The following is a 13448-nucleotide window of genomic DNA, read 5'->3' on the forward strand; positions in this document are numbered from 1 at the left end:
GAGGTTCAGCGGCAGGGAGCCTTCGCCGCACTCCTTCCCCGTCGGCCACTGGCTGCACCCGCCGCGCCGGCCCTCCTCCCCTCGACCCCACCACGTCAGCTGCAGCCTGGCTCTGACTCGGAGCCTAGTCAGCACCATTTAGCTCTCATTTGCTTCGCTTGCTCCTGTACCTGCAGTACTACTCCATCGGCCGGTAAAAATGGATGCAGCACTGTAAATCAATCAACTGTTTGCCTTGCCCCAGCTGATTCACAGCATAGGCACAGGCACTACTGAGATGGCAACGGTGAATTCACCGTCGGGGGTCATGTTCGCGTCCCCGTCACCGCAGTGAAAATATTTCACCGTCCTCGCCCCCGTCAACCACGACGGGGCTATAATTATTTCAGCCCCGATCACCACACAGTGAAATTTTCCTCGTGGTGAACCTATCCTCGGTTAAACAACATATTCACAGTCACATTATATCATATATATCCAAAATGCTCCATTCAACAAATCAGCAAATTATAGATCACAATGCTCCAAAAATGCTCCTTGCATCGTCGCTGTCGTAGCTTATGGGGGGGGGGGGGAGGCCGAAGCCATGGTCGGCAGATAGCGGCTCCCGGTGAAGATGGCTGCAGGCGCCGCGCCGGCCCGGCGGCGCATTGATGAAAGGCGGCCGGCGACGGCGACTTCAGTCCATGGCGACGGCCGGCGATGACAGCTTTAGTATCCCGGCGAGAGAAGGCAGTGAGTGGCGGCGCGCGTGGTGGCTGGCAGACTGGTGAACGGCGTCGGTGGTGGCTGGCAAAAGGCGGCGCGCGCGGCTCCCGGGCTCCCGGTGGACTGGCGAACGGCGGCGCGCGTGGCTCCCGGGCTCCCGGAGCCGGCGGACTGACTCGGGTGGTGGTTGGTGGCTGGTGCAGATCTGGATGGGTAGAGGATTTGGAGTTTGACCTGTTGACTTAGGGTTAGATTATATACTAGTAATCGTGCACGTGCAAGACACGTGTTGGAAAGATAAAATGTTGGCATAAAATCTTTTATAATATAAGCTTACACAAAGATGAACTCTTTGATGATTCTTTCAGATCAAATCACATATGTTGCTGAATTTCATAACCCTATTTCTAAGTGATTAAGAACTGTCGGGAATAAACATAGTGTCCACCCTAGATAAGCATGCACTGAAGATGTGCAATATTAGTCACAACATCTGCAGTTGGCCTTAGTATATTATCATCATCCAAAAATTATTTTTTCTGGTACAAAAGGAGTAGATGAAGACAAGAAACTAATTACCAGAGATAACCACCTTAGTAAATTATCCTTTAAACTCTTAAATCCAAACGATTGTAGATAAATGAACATAGTAATAATGTTATAGGCTTTTCAACCATGTACATCCTCAGTTTTCCTATGCAGCTGGTCGTTAATAATTAATAAAACATGTGAATCGACACAAAGCATTATACCAAAAGATTCTATAAATGTGCAAAAAGTCAACATGGTGAAAGAAAGAGTATAAACTCACATGCCACATTTCATACATGGTGAAAGCAAGACTATAAACTCACCCATGCCACATTTCTTGCTAGGAGCATATGCTCTGTTCATATATCATGAGAGAATGGTCAGTACTCAGTAGTACAAATAACAACCAATCCCATAGAATAATTCTGTGATCATGCATCAGTGTAACTTCAGTTTTACATTCAATAAGGAATACTGATCTAAAATGAGGACTAAAATGAGAGGATTAGGGTTATACTCATCATTTACTTTCTGATAAACAAAAAATTGTAAATATCCAGGTGAATACATATGTTTTTCTTAGGGGAACAACTAATGATGCCATGAAAACTTTTTCCTCACACTTTCCTCCCTCTGAAGATAACACCCCCAGCCCGATCTGAGCAGTTAATATTGCTAATAAAAGGATGCATGGGGCATGGTTCCAATGTTATACGGAAACATTAACATAAACTATTGAAACTGAATGGTGAGCTATTTTTGCAGTATAAAATTCACATTTATATGTTCATAGATGAATGAACAGTACAGATTTGAAAGCATGAATGTTACCTGTGAAGCAATTGCAGAGCAGTAAATTGAGTGCTTTGCAAATAAATTTCCCGCAAAAAGAAGAAAAGTAGCAACTGAACACCCATATCAAAATTAAAGAGTTATGGGTTGAACCATATCACTCTTACATCAAAATTATGTGGAGAAAACATACCTTTTGACCCAAAATTCTTAGTATTTGTTTTAGGTAACTTAATAATGCCCATACAAACTAAATTGAAGGAAGTTTTCTTTACATAGTTTCTACTACCTCCGTTTCATATTATAAGACTTTTTAGCATTACCCGCATTCATATAGATGTCAATGAATCTAGACATATATAGTATGAAGTACCTTTTTACCTGGTGAGCCTATCAACCACCCCAAATATCATTTTTCAGAGTTCTTGCCCCAACAGAGAGAAACAATATGAAAGTATATTTACAATGACTACTGTTACATATTGGAAAAGGAATCGAATGGCAATGCACATGCATATAGCTATATCAAAATCCTTTTTTGCACGGAGATATATCAAAATATTCATACTAAAACCAGCAACGAAAATAATTTATGTGAATTAAAATAAAAAAAAGTGGTTTAGATAGTTAATTGTGGATTGAAGAAATAAATATAAGGATGCAATGGCAACACATATTCATTTTATATCTTCTATTATTCAGTATAGGAATGGTTTCAGATTTTTCAGGTTTTACAGATAGAAGCAATAACAATATTCCAATATAAACACGAGAGGAACACTCTTACTTGTTGGTGACATCTATAAACGGGAGGCACCAGGGTGTCAATTTAGCTTTCTAGCGTTCATGTCCTGCTTATAAAAATCATCCCAGCATTGTTGTTTGCCTGAATTAGTTGTAGAAAAAAAATATTATTGAATGGATACACAAATTATCTCTAGAAAAATTCTGCACTACAAAAAATAGAAACATGATGTAGTATATCAATTTTAACATATAGAATCAATAAATCACACTAATCTGCTCTGCTTGCTGGGCCTCACAGCTCATAACAACAACAACCGCACATTTCTTCGGAAGTTTGATCATTGCAAGCATGTCATATGCTCTCTGTAAATGTAATGTGCATGGGTGTCATATCTAGTTGCTATTCAAAATTCATATAAAAAAATTTATACTGCACCACTGGGAGTTTATGAGTTACATATTTATGATAACTGTATCCAAATGAGATTATAAATCATTTTCAGATTACCTCTAATAGTAGTAGAGGCAGACCAATTCATTGCTCCATATGCTTCCTTTCTTCCGCTAGGACCGCTACCTGTACTCTCAATTCTTTTGAAGCCCTCATTCCTTTTGTCAGCAGTGAGGGAGGGATACTTCTTTCTAGCATGTTTTCTACTTAATTTGAGTCAACTTAAATTTTAGTTTCTACATGATGATGTTCCATACCTTTTTTTTTTGGGTGGAGGAGAGGTGTGGTAAGCAGAACAGAACATGACCGAAGAGGGAAAAGATCAGCTATAGGAAAGCATATTACCAGTGACATCTATACTAATATAAAAAGGAGTTCACCTCTAGCAATCCTACCGGACAAATCATCCATCTCATCTCATTCGTCCATCCGCCATCTCATCTAATCTCATCCGTCCATCGCTATCCCCTATCCTCCTCGCTGTAGGAAATCATCATCACCAATCCCACCTGATTCCTCTCCACCGCGCTTTCCGCCCGCGCGATGACTCCGCCGCTCGAATCCCTCCGCCTCCTCACTCCTCCTCGCTCCGCGGCTCCGCCCAAATCCCCGCTACCGCCGCCGGTACGCCCTTGCCCCTCGCTCATCGCCACGATCTGCTCCGCCGGTGCCGCCACACTCACGCGCCCCTTCTCTTGCGAATATTCTCACGCACCCCCTCGCCCATCGCCCATCGCCGCGGTCCCCAATCCCCCGATGCTGCCTCTGCCCTCCTCTGTCTCGAACTCACCCGACGCTGCCGATCAGCTAATGCTCCACCGCCGATGCCCGACGCCGTCGCCGCACTCCACTGCCGGACCAGCGCCCTCGCTGCCGCGCCTTGCCTCGCCAAACCTTCTCCCCGACGCCCCCCTCAATCCCTCATACCGCACCCCCAGCTTCGCCGCGGTCCAAACCGCCGGTTCACCCACGCCACCGGCCGCACTCCACCCCACGTTCTACCCGCCCCTCGCCTCACCCACTGCCGTCGGTCGCACTCCAATCCGCCGAGTGCACTCAACCTCGCATCCATGCCTCCCCACCTAGCCTCATGTTCGCACGCCATCACCGCTGCCGGGCGCCAGCCCTCAATCCCCTTGCATCCGCCGGAGACCGAGACTTCTACGACTGCACGAGGTGAGGCTTCGATCTGTGGGAGGGTCCTCGCGCTGTCGTTGTCCTTCTCTACTCCGCCATCGTCCTCCTCTCCGCTACTGCGGCCTAACCCCTAGAATTTAGCTCACGACCCTGCCTCTGTTGCCGTCATCTGCAGCCTCCAAGCCGCCACCACTAAAAGCAGGAAGCCAGCGCCGGAGTCACCACCACTAAAAGCATGAAGATGAGGCCGGAGCACGTGGCAGCATTGAGGAAGACAGCTGTTAGGTACATTGCTTTGTGCCCATGCTCCCCTACTGCTCGATGAAATGATTCAATGGGTAGGTAACCGTGTGCAATGCTTTACCTAATTTAGTACTCTACGTAGTTGTATTGCGAAATGATTGAATGGAAGCCTAAATGCTTATATGTTTTCAATTTCTGTTGATGATTCTGTATGAATGCACGACTTTCAGTTCATCTCTTGTCACTCAAAAGAATTATTATTGAAGGGAAAGTGTATGTTCATGCTTGTGAAGCAATCATGAAATTCACAAAATGAGCACCGATCATTTGAAAGGACTTCATGACCACCTTCAGATGGTTTCAGCTAAAGCACTACACAAACAGTAAGGTTCACCAACAGAAATTGATGATTGCTTCACCCTAGCCACCAGTTCGTTGCCGCCACCTCTGTGTCAATTCTAGAAAGACTTGGGGAAGCTGATCTGCGCTGTAATGGTCTGCAGGTCTCGATGGTCCCATGCCATGGATAAGGATGATTCAGACCGCCCGCGGCACGGCGAAGGGGCTTGACTTCCTCCACTACACTCACCCGCTGGTCATCTAGCAACTTCAAGGCATCTAACATCCTCCTCGACTCGGTGAGCAGCAGCCCGTTCTTCATTTCACTTTGTTCTTTTAGCTGTCATTTCTCTCGACTACAGTAGAAATTTCATTAGTTCAACCAAAAAACTCTCATTGATTAATCAGTACAGTCAAGCATATGTGTTAGTTACAACCATGGTCTGCTAGCTGTGCCTCCATGATCAGCACCATCAAGATCCAAAGATTGATTGAAACAATTAAAAACTCGAATTGCTGAAATCAATTAGAGTTTTTATGATTTGAATGCTGAAAGTCAATGAGAGTTTTTGCGATTTGTAGCCTGAGATCAAATTGAATTTAGCAACTTAGTTAAAATTCAGAGTCTGCTTCACCTAGGCAATGTAAAACTATAAAGGCCTTCACTTAGACAATACTATGCGCCCATGGGCAATCAGTTCTTCAATATAGATTCATGTCAACCCAACTTTCAAAAAGAGTTACTGCTTTGTCTTTGAATCAGTTATCCTTTTCATTTGCGACAATTTTTGGGTTTTATAGAATGTGTTTTGCTTCCTGTATGTTCAGTCCATGATCAACGATATTTTTTGTAATTGAAAGCATTAGGACTTCTTATGCTTTTCAATTGTCTCTGCTTAACATGTTTAGCTTTAAAACAATGCAGCTTCGGAATGATTATTCGCTACTGAAGACAACCTACAACAAGGTTGTTAAGGAAAGAACAATCATCTCTACTTTGTCAAATAATCTAGATCTTCTATTTATTTTATTTTTATTCTCACATTGTCATTAAAATGATATTGCTTTCGATTTACATATATGCACATGATTCCTCACTTCCATGCCCCTAGGTCTCTAACACCTGACACCACTGCTGCCAGTCCGGGCACCCCAATGAGGCCGGTGCCCTCGAATGACACCATAGCAAGTGATAGAGTCGGCCAAGATAACTCCTCTGTCAATTCACGAGTATATTGGCGTGCTTTGGATTAGGAAGGCAGTCTCATCCTATTGGACAGTCAAGGAGAATCTAATTGGCAGTATAAATATAAGAGAATTATGTGATGATCAAGTTCAACATCACAGATTTAGAGATTCTCCCACTTACTTTCTGTGTTCTTTAACTGGTGGCACAATGAGTGCTATCAGTATAATTAAAATATAGATTTTTTTTATATGCATTACTCTTTGGTCAACGAGTTCTTAATAGACCCTTTTTTAAAAAAAAATTCTTTGCATGCAAGAGGAGGCAACCTACTTGGGATGGCAGCACCTCTAGCCACAAGATTTGGAGGGCAACAAGCAGACGCACCAAAGGGAGCTCTGAGGAATGATGTGGCAAAATGAGCTTGCTGGTAAGATATGACATGAGTTCATAGAGTTAATCGCTACTGCAACCATCTCTGGTGAGTTTTTCTTCTTCTTTTTTTTTTTGAGAAAGACCACATAAGAAAGGGATGAGATGAGCACTTCTAGCTGCAAATGCTTAGGCGAAGTTGGGATTCCATACAAAAGAAATGGTATTTAACTTCTCAAGAATACATTGATAAATATAGTGGTGTTTAACTTCTGATGTATGAATTGTACATGCACTAAAAAGCATATTAATCTGCTCTCTTATGTGTGCTTCCCAAGTTTGAGAAATTGCCCAATTTGTTCAATACCTGCAGGATGCCATATGGAATAGCAATAGACACTGACAGTGCAGCACTTTAGCCCCAATTTTATGTTTCGCTATATTTTTTCCAGTTTGCTTTTGTATTGGTTACCTTGTGGTTCATAAGGAATCTGGCAGGCATTTGCGCTTCGGAGATATGATTCATCTAAATCCAGCCTCTATAATTCTTAGCTACTTATTCTCTTACCTACACTCAATGCTTATTTTAAGCATTGAAGCTTGAGCGATTGATCGATTCCATATAGGTATGTTTGTTCCAAATCTTTTTAGCTATACACGTGAGTTTGCTGGGAAATCTTAGCTTGCTGCTTTTGTTGAACTAAACTGGTACAAGACATTTTACTCAAAGTAACCATTTTTTCTGCTCATGAACTGCTCAACAAAATGTTCGTAAGGTTCTATCGTATTCTGAGTATATATGTTATAACTTGATTTAGTATCTCCTAATAATAGTTCCTCCGCACCTCAAGTCCGCCATCATCCGCCTCCACACTGCACCTCTAGATATGTTCATTTACATGTCTGCACTGACTTTTTTTTTCACTGGTCTTGCTTGAAGCAAAAAAAATAGTATAATTTTAGTATGCTCATTGGATCATTTTTAGGCATATTGACCATACTACTCCAGATTAGTACAGGTGTATAACATCCTGTTGTTAAGGTATTCTTGATGCTCATTGATTACCTGGAAAGTTGATGCCTTTAAACTGATATAAGTTTGATTATGTCAATATTATATTCTTAGTAAAGTAATTTATCATTGACTCATAGCACTACTAAGTAGTCTGCGTCTTATGTTTCCTGTGAACTTCTCTCTGCACACTCACTTAATTGAATGTTGGGACTTGGGAATATGTCTAAAGCTCTATTCTAATATGCCTTCTCACCTATACAAAATTTCAACAAACCCCCAACCTATTATTCATCTGGTCCTTAACCTGGACTGAGAATTATTATTCACATGGTTGAGAAAAGTTGCCTCTGGGCTCTGGTTATATATCTTAAATTAAAATTCAAGTCTCTGGTAATTTATTCGAGGGTTCATAAAAGCCAAGTCGATTATTTTCTTAAAAGGGAATGTTTGGTAAGAACTACACTTTCTGATTTTATTTGCTGAGTTACAAAGCTGATGAAGAGATATTGAATTTGACAAGGTGCAAACCCATAATTATTTGCTTGTTTAGTAAATCAAGTTGCATATATTTCTGACATTCTCAAGAAATGGAGTGTGCATCAGGATTTGCTAGCAGCAACAATAAGATACTTTTAATGCACACTGCTATTTGACAAGGTGAAAGCCCATAAGGATCAAATCCAATTTTATTTTCCTTGTGATGTTTATGAAAGAAATCCTACATCATCCAGTTTGATCAAATGGTTAATAGATTTAATCTTTGTATGTTCTATTTGTTAGTACTAGAGATTATGTTGCCATGAGAGATACATTCCTGTTGTTACAGTAATGAGGTGTTTTTAGTTCACAAATCTAACTAGGGGTCTCACATGTTGGCAATAGGGTCATGGAGATACTAATTTGCTGCTTGCTGATTGCTAAGGCGATGGCATTGTTCTATAATAACATTTTCTTTAAGAAGGGAAAGTTATTTTGTAACTATCATTCAATGGAGAGTGGAAATAAACTGGCAATTTAATATGTTTTTATTTGCAATAATATATATTACGAAAACGTGCCTTGCACGTGCATGTTCACTAGTAATTGCAGGAGGCTGACTTGACCAGCCTCCTTATCCGCCTCCACCAATTGTTATTTATATGCATTCTTTTATCAGCAAGCACCCATTGATCCTGCAATTCATGCATTAGAAAACAAAATTAAGTACTACTCAAATACAGCTGACAATAACAAATTAGCTAGCTGCATATTATATTTTCTAGCTCTTCGGCTCTTGACCATTATGCATGAACCATGCTTGCGCCCTTGCGCAGAATAAAGGCTTACATTTTTGCATAGCAGAAAGGCATGATTCTTTGCCTCAATTATTTTTCACATCATGATTAGTGGCAAGCAATATTAAACAGTAAAGGAAAATATCAAGTTTGAAAGAAATACAAAGAAATCACCTAGAGAAAACTCACATAGATTATATAAACAACCTGTACCAGTAATGAAAACATCCAATAACACTTAGAGCAAAACATTGGTTATAATTAGCAGTTATTCAGTCAGATTGTCCCAATATTTCTGGATTGGTCTTCAGATGAAAAATCACTTGTTACTCCTAATGTAGCAGCAAGCAACTTGACTGCAGCTTCTCCATACTTTTCACCATCTGTACAACTTGACTGCCTGGTGCTGTTTGATAGCTTCCAACTCTTGGAGAATCCTCGTGATTCAGCATCAAACATGACATAACAGGAATCGTATCAGCAGTCACCGCAGCATCGTGGTACCATGGCCACCTGTGGGTGACAGCAATTATGAGCAACATCGTGGCAAATTTGTAGAAGATTTGCAATCAAAATTGACACTAAACCAAGAGATTGTTAGGGTAAATACCTAGGGTTGATGAACGTCTATGTGACGGCAATCAGGCAGAAGTCAAGGGCCACAATATGGTGTTGAAGAAGGTGGTGGTCTAGCAACCTGGGCGTTGGCCTCGGCAGCAAAGCTGCGAAGGGGCACAGTGCAGCGACTACACGGTGGAGTGGACTGCGATCTGGCGGTGAGGGGCCCGGGCGGTGAACACAACAATGGAGCCTGCTGCGGACTCATGGCAGAAGGGCTCAGGGTTGAAGGCCTCGGCGGCGGAGCAGCCAGATCCACGCGATCTCGGGGTGGTGGCCTTGGCAGCGGAGCGGCCGGATCAGACCATTTGGCAATCAAGCGTTGATCGCTGAAGTCCGATGCTTTGCATTGAGCGAGGGAGATCGCGATTGAGGTCTGAGCGCATAGAAACATATCAAACTTCAACAAAAAAGGAAACTTATGGTCACTTGTTTTCAGATCGTGTTCGTACGGAGAAGATTAGGGATTAGGGAAAGAGACAGGATTTAAGGAACTTACTTGATGAGGGGCCGAGGCCTGCTCCGGCGGCGGCTCCGAGTAAGAGTCCGGCGGAGCTCCGGCAGAGCTCCGTCTAGGATGCGGCGGAGCGGCGGCAGCGGGGAGGAGGAGGCGCGAGCGAAGAGGCCGGCCGCGTCGGTGGGGATGGGGAAGAAGCAGGACCCGGCGGTGGGGAAGAAGAAGGACCCGGCAGTGGCTCCGGCGTGGCCGCGGAGGAGCGGTGGCAGCGGGGAGTAAGAGGAGCGAGTGAGGAGGAGTCGAGGAGCGATGTCTTCGCAGTAGCGGGTGGATGAGGACGGATGAGCGATGTCTTCGGCCAATCGGTGTGCAATCCTCGGGTGCGAAATCGTATGGTGGAAATAAGTTGCGCGCGGATGGATGGTTCAGATTAATCCGAATGATTTGGCCAGTAGCATTGGAGGGGGGCAACTCCTCCTTTTTATATTAATATAGATATAGATATGCCTGTTAAATGGGCTTTAGTATTATGGACCAAAACATCTAAAAAGCCATGGTACAGTACAGTCAGTCGGGTTAGGGGCCTGTCATCCCCGATGGTGAGAGGTTTTTAACCATTTTATTCCCCTTGGTGAATAGATATTAATTATCCCCGTCACCTAATAGGTGAATTCACCGCGTGGAAACGGTGAATGGGCCCCATTGCCATCTCTAGGCACTACGTACTACTGCTGATGAGTTTATACTACGCCGGTGCCCAACAACCGTATGTCTACTCTCTCATCTGTGGCTCCGGGTCCGTGCGGGACGACCACAGCACGAAGCTCTCGGAGAGCGAGTTCATCGTCTTTGGGCCTGACCTCAATGCCCAAAGTGGCCTCCTCCTGATGCTTGGGCCTCGCCTTCGCCTGCAGGCCCCCGCCTCGCCTCGTCTCTCTTGCTTTCTTGGGCTTCAGTCCAACGAGATGAGCTGGGCCTCGTACTATTTGGGCTTCCTCAAAATAGGCCTTATTACCCTGTTGCCACTTTCTTCTTTTTATACAGTATTTTCTTTGCAGTCCGTCTGCACGACGACGATGAAGAAATGATTCTTGTTCCATCTAACCTAATCTAATTATGGTGTATTATTGGTCTGCCCAATTAATATTCCTTGGCCTAATTCCTCCTCTCTCTCTCTCTCTTTCTTTTCTACTTGCGATTTGTTTCTTGCGTCGACTGCTTTTATCAATCAGGCAGGCAGAAATACTTTTGAGCGGCTCACCACCCAACCGAACTGAACATCGATCAAGCTAAGATCGAAAGAGATACATTGATCTCGATTGCTTTCTGCTAGACCAGACACCGGCAGTGATGCATGGCCACCCTTGATCTCTCATGTGGAGTATTTCTCGTTCCATACCTAGCTAGCCTAGCCTCCTTTACAACTACAATATCCAGTATCAGTACATACTTCAACAGAGAGACAAACAGACAGGACGAGCAAATAGCTAATGAATTGAAGCTCACTTTACGCTTACTTAAAATGATTCCATTCAACGCAAATAGCTAGCTAGCTGCTGCACTGCAATCCGCATGGAGATTGCTCACTCTTTTGACTCCAAATTAATACTAGTACGTCTCCTTTATCCATGATCCATAATATCCATCTATCTGCAAACGGCTGGCATTGGCAATTTGGCATCATCATCATCATCATCGATCCAATATTCCGGTTCTGGACGCACTGCACGCATCATCTCCGCGTTGCAGCCACCACCAAATCCAAATCCTTGCATATATATCTATCACTGACCCTACTAACCGGCCCATATGTATGCATGCATCACCGTCACTGCATATCGATCATATCCCGATATCCGGTTTCACAAGTGCGAACTGTATTATACAAAGTCTAGCACTACTCCACAGTACTAAACTAATAAAGCAAGATAGATCTATCTCCAAAGGAAAGCCTTCTCTTGTAATCTTCTGTCTGGCCTGCACTTATATATCATGCGTCTTCCTCAACTGCAGCAGCTTTATATATATGCTGCTACTAAAACTGGTGCTGCTTCCACATACAAATTGTTCTTTCGCTGTTGATTGAACTTGCACCTCCAACAATTTTATATCTATCTCCTTAATTACCTAAAAACTAGTACTGCAACTTGATTTAATCACACTACTTATAAATAATCATCAGTTCTTGACTTGTGTCAAGGATATTCGATCCTCCGCATGCATATTCTTTTTGTTTGAATTAATGGGAACCGGAAACTGGGAAAGGTTGGTGTTGTCCATTTCTGTAAGTAAAATTTTGAGTGCCTTGGCTGAACTGAACACCTCTCTCAAGCCAGGCACCCATCAAAACCCATTGCATCTGTGTCTGGCTAATCTTAAACTCCTGGATCAAAACACTTCGTAATCGAAAGGGATTTATCACAGCAACGCACTCTAATAGCACAGCACAGAAGCAAACAACTGCCTTAAAAAAAATATTGGAAACATCCAGTATGCTTTGCTTGCCCGTGTTTACAGAAGAACACTGCACGCCTGCTTTTGGATAGAGAAAAAACAAATTCAGAAAAATTAAAACCTTTGCTTGTCAAACTCTCGAATACTACTGCTGCTGATGTTATCTGCAACGTCCCAAATGTGAGCCACCTGTTAACCGGATGGCCACGAAAGGGAGCTGTCAGGGATCGAAGTGCCCAAGTGGCACACTCAAGAAGCATCACACGTGGCATTCATGCCTGCAACACATCGATCGATCGATCGATCAACCCCCCAACTCTTTGGATGACTGATGATGAATCATGCATCATCAGAGATCCCATGCACCTGGACTGTTTATCAGGATTGGATCATATCATAGGACTGGGAATATTTATCCTCATAATATGCATACATGCATGGCTGCTAGCTACAGCTCGGGGAAAGAAACAAATCATTTATTAATTTAATTTTTGATTCCCATTTGATTTGGCAATGGAACATGTGGATGGAATGGATACTATACCAAGCCAAAACAGCTGACGTGGCACAGCAAAACGGCACATGTTTCTTCTCCCAATATACTGCCAATTAATGATGAAGCAGTAGCATTTCAGATCTCTGAAACTCTGTTTAAATACGCTGGGGAATGCAGTCAATAGAGAACTACGAGTAGTAATTGCGAAAAAATATCAGTATTTAGCTCATGAGCCACTAGCTTAGCTAGCTAGCGAGTACTTTTCACAAGTGCACTTGATCTTTTCTTTCTTTCTTTTCAGAAGCCCTCGTCAATTGCTTTCAAGATCTTTTACTTGAGCAGCATTTGACTAGGACTCGAGAACTGAAATTAGCCGTCATTCAATTCTCATCGGTACATGGACAAAAATATCAATTCACTAGGTAGGCTTCTTTCTCCCAATTAAACCGGCCGACAGTGACAAAAATGCAAACCAAACAGCATGGAAAATTACTGGACGACATATATCAGGTCGGTAGCTGAGGATCGATCAGTTTGTTCACATAATTCTCCAACTAATGTACCATAACCTGTATATTAACTACAGTATTATCTGAAAATGGGAAAACATGAGCTAGCTAAATTGGTA

At 43.0% G+C, this 13448-nt stretch overlaps 1 protein-coding gene and 2 long non-coding RNA genes across 25 annotated transcripts; 1 reads left to right on the forward strand and 2 right to left on the reverse strand.

Moving 5' to 3' along the window:
* Positions 1-420: 420 nt before the first annotated feature.
* On the reverse strand, positions 421-3498 carry LOC9266496 (uncharacterized). Of its 2 annotated transcripts, XR_010742299.1 has the most exons (5): positions 3287-3498; positions 2819-2917; positions 2071-2144; positions 1520-1594; positions 421-942 (listed from the first exon to the last, which is right to left on the reverse strand). It is a non-coding gene; the product is annotated as an uncharacterized lncRNA (long non-coding RNA). The 2 variants fall into 2 exon arrangements; XR_010742298.1 differs by lacking the exon at positions 2071-2144.
* Positions 3387-6853, forward strand: LOC4344322 (leucine-rich repeat extensin-like protein 5). 20 transcript variants are annotated; one of them, XM_066312062.1, is made up of 6 exons: positions 3387-4405; positions 4542-4651; positions 4876-4992; positions 5113-5247; positions 5874-5915; positions 6061-6853. In XM_066312062.1, the coding sequence occupies exon 1, from the start codon at positions 3773-3775 to the stop codon at positions 4313-4315; it is 543 nt and encodes a 180-aa protein (XP_066168159.1). In that variant the 5' UTR covers positions 3387-3772; the 3' UTR covers positions 4316-4405; positions 4542-4651; positions 4876-4992; positions 5113-5247; positions 5874-5915; positions 6061-6853. The 20 variants fall into 20 exon arrangements, with proteins under 20 accessions (XP_066168159.1, XP_066168167.1, XP_066168168.1 ...); XM_066312070.1 differs by having other exon boundaries at positions 4876-4997; positions 6454-6643; XM_066312071.1 differs by having other exon boundaries at positions 4876-4997; positions 6459-6643.
* Positions 4846-10171, reverse strand: LOC9267143 (uncharacterized). 3 transcript variants are annotated; one of them, XR_010742297.1, is made up of 5 exons: positions 9913-10171; positions 9406-9789; positions 8985-9308; positions 8580-8693; positions 4846-5304 (listed from the first exon to the last, which is right to left on the reverse strand). It is a non-coding gene; the product is annotated as an uncharacterized lncRNA (long non-coding RNA). The 3 variants fall into 3 exon arrangements; XR_001547644.3 differs by lacking the exon at positions 4846-5304 and having other exon boundaries at positions 8524-8693; XR_010742296.1 differs by lacking the exons at positions 4846-5304; positions 8580-8693 and having other exon boundaries at positions 8834-9308.
* Positions 10172-13448: the final 3277 nt, after the last annotated feature.

Source organism: Oryza sativa, chromosome 7, assembly GCF_034140825.1.
Source record: "Oryza sativa Japonica Group chromosome 7, ASM3414082v1".
In the NCBI taxonomy this organism is placed as follows: Eukaryota; Viridiplantae; Streptophyta; class Magnoliopsida; order Poales; family Poaceae; genus Oryza; species Oryza sativa.

Coding starts and splice junctions, on each gene's coding strand:
- LOC4344322 (XM_015791428.3), top strand. CDS start 3,773: ATGACTCCGCCGCTCGAATCCCTCCGCCTCCTCACTCCTCCTCGCTCC.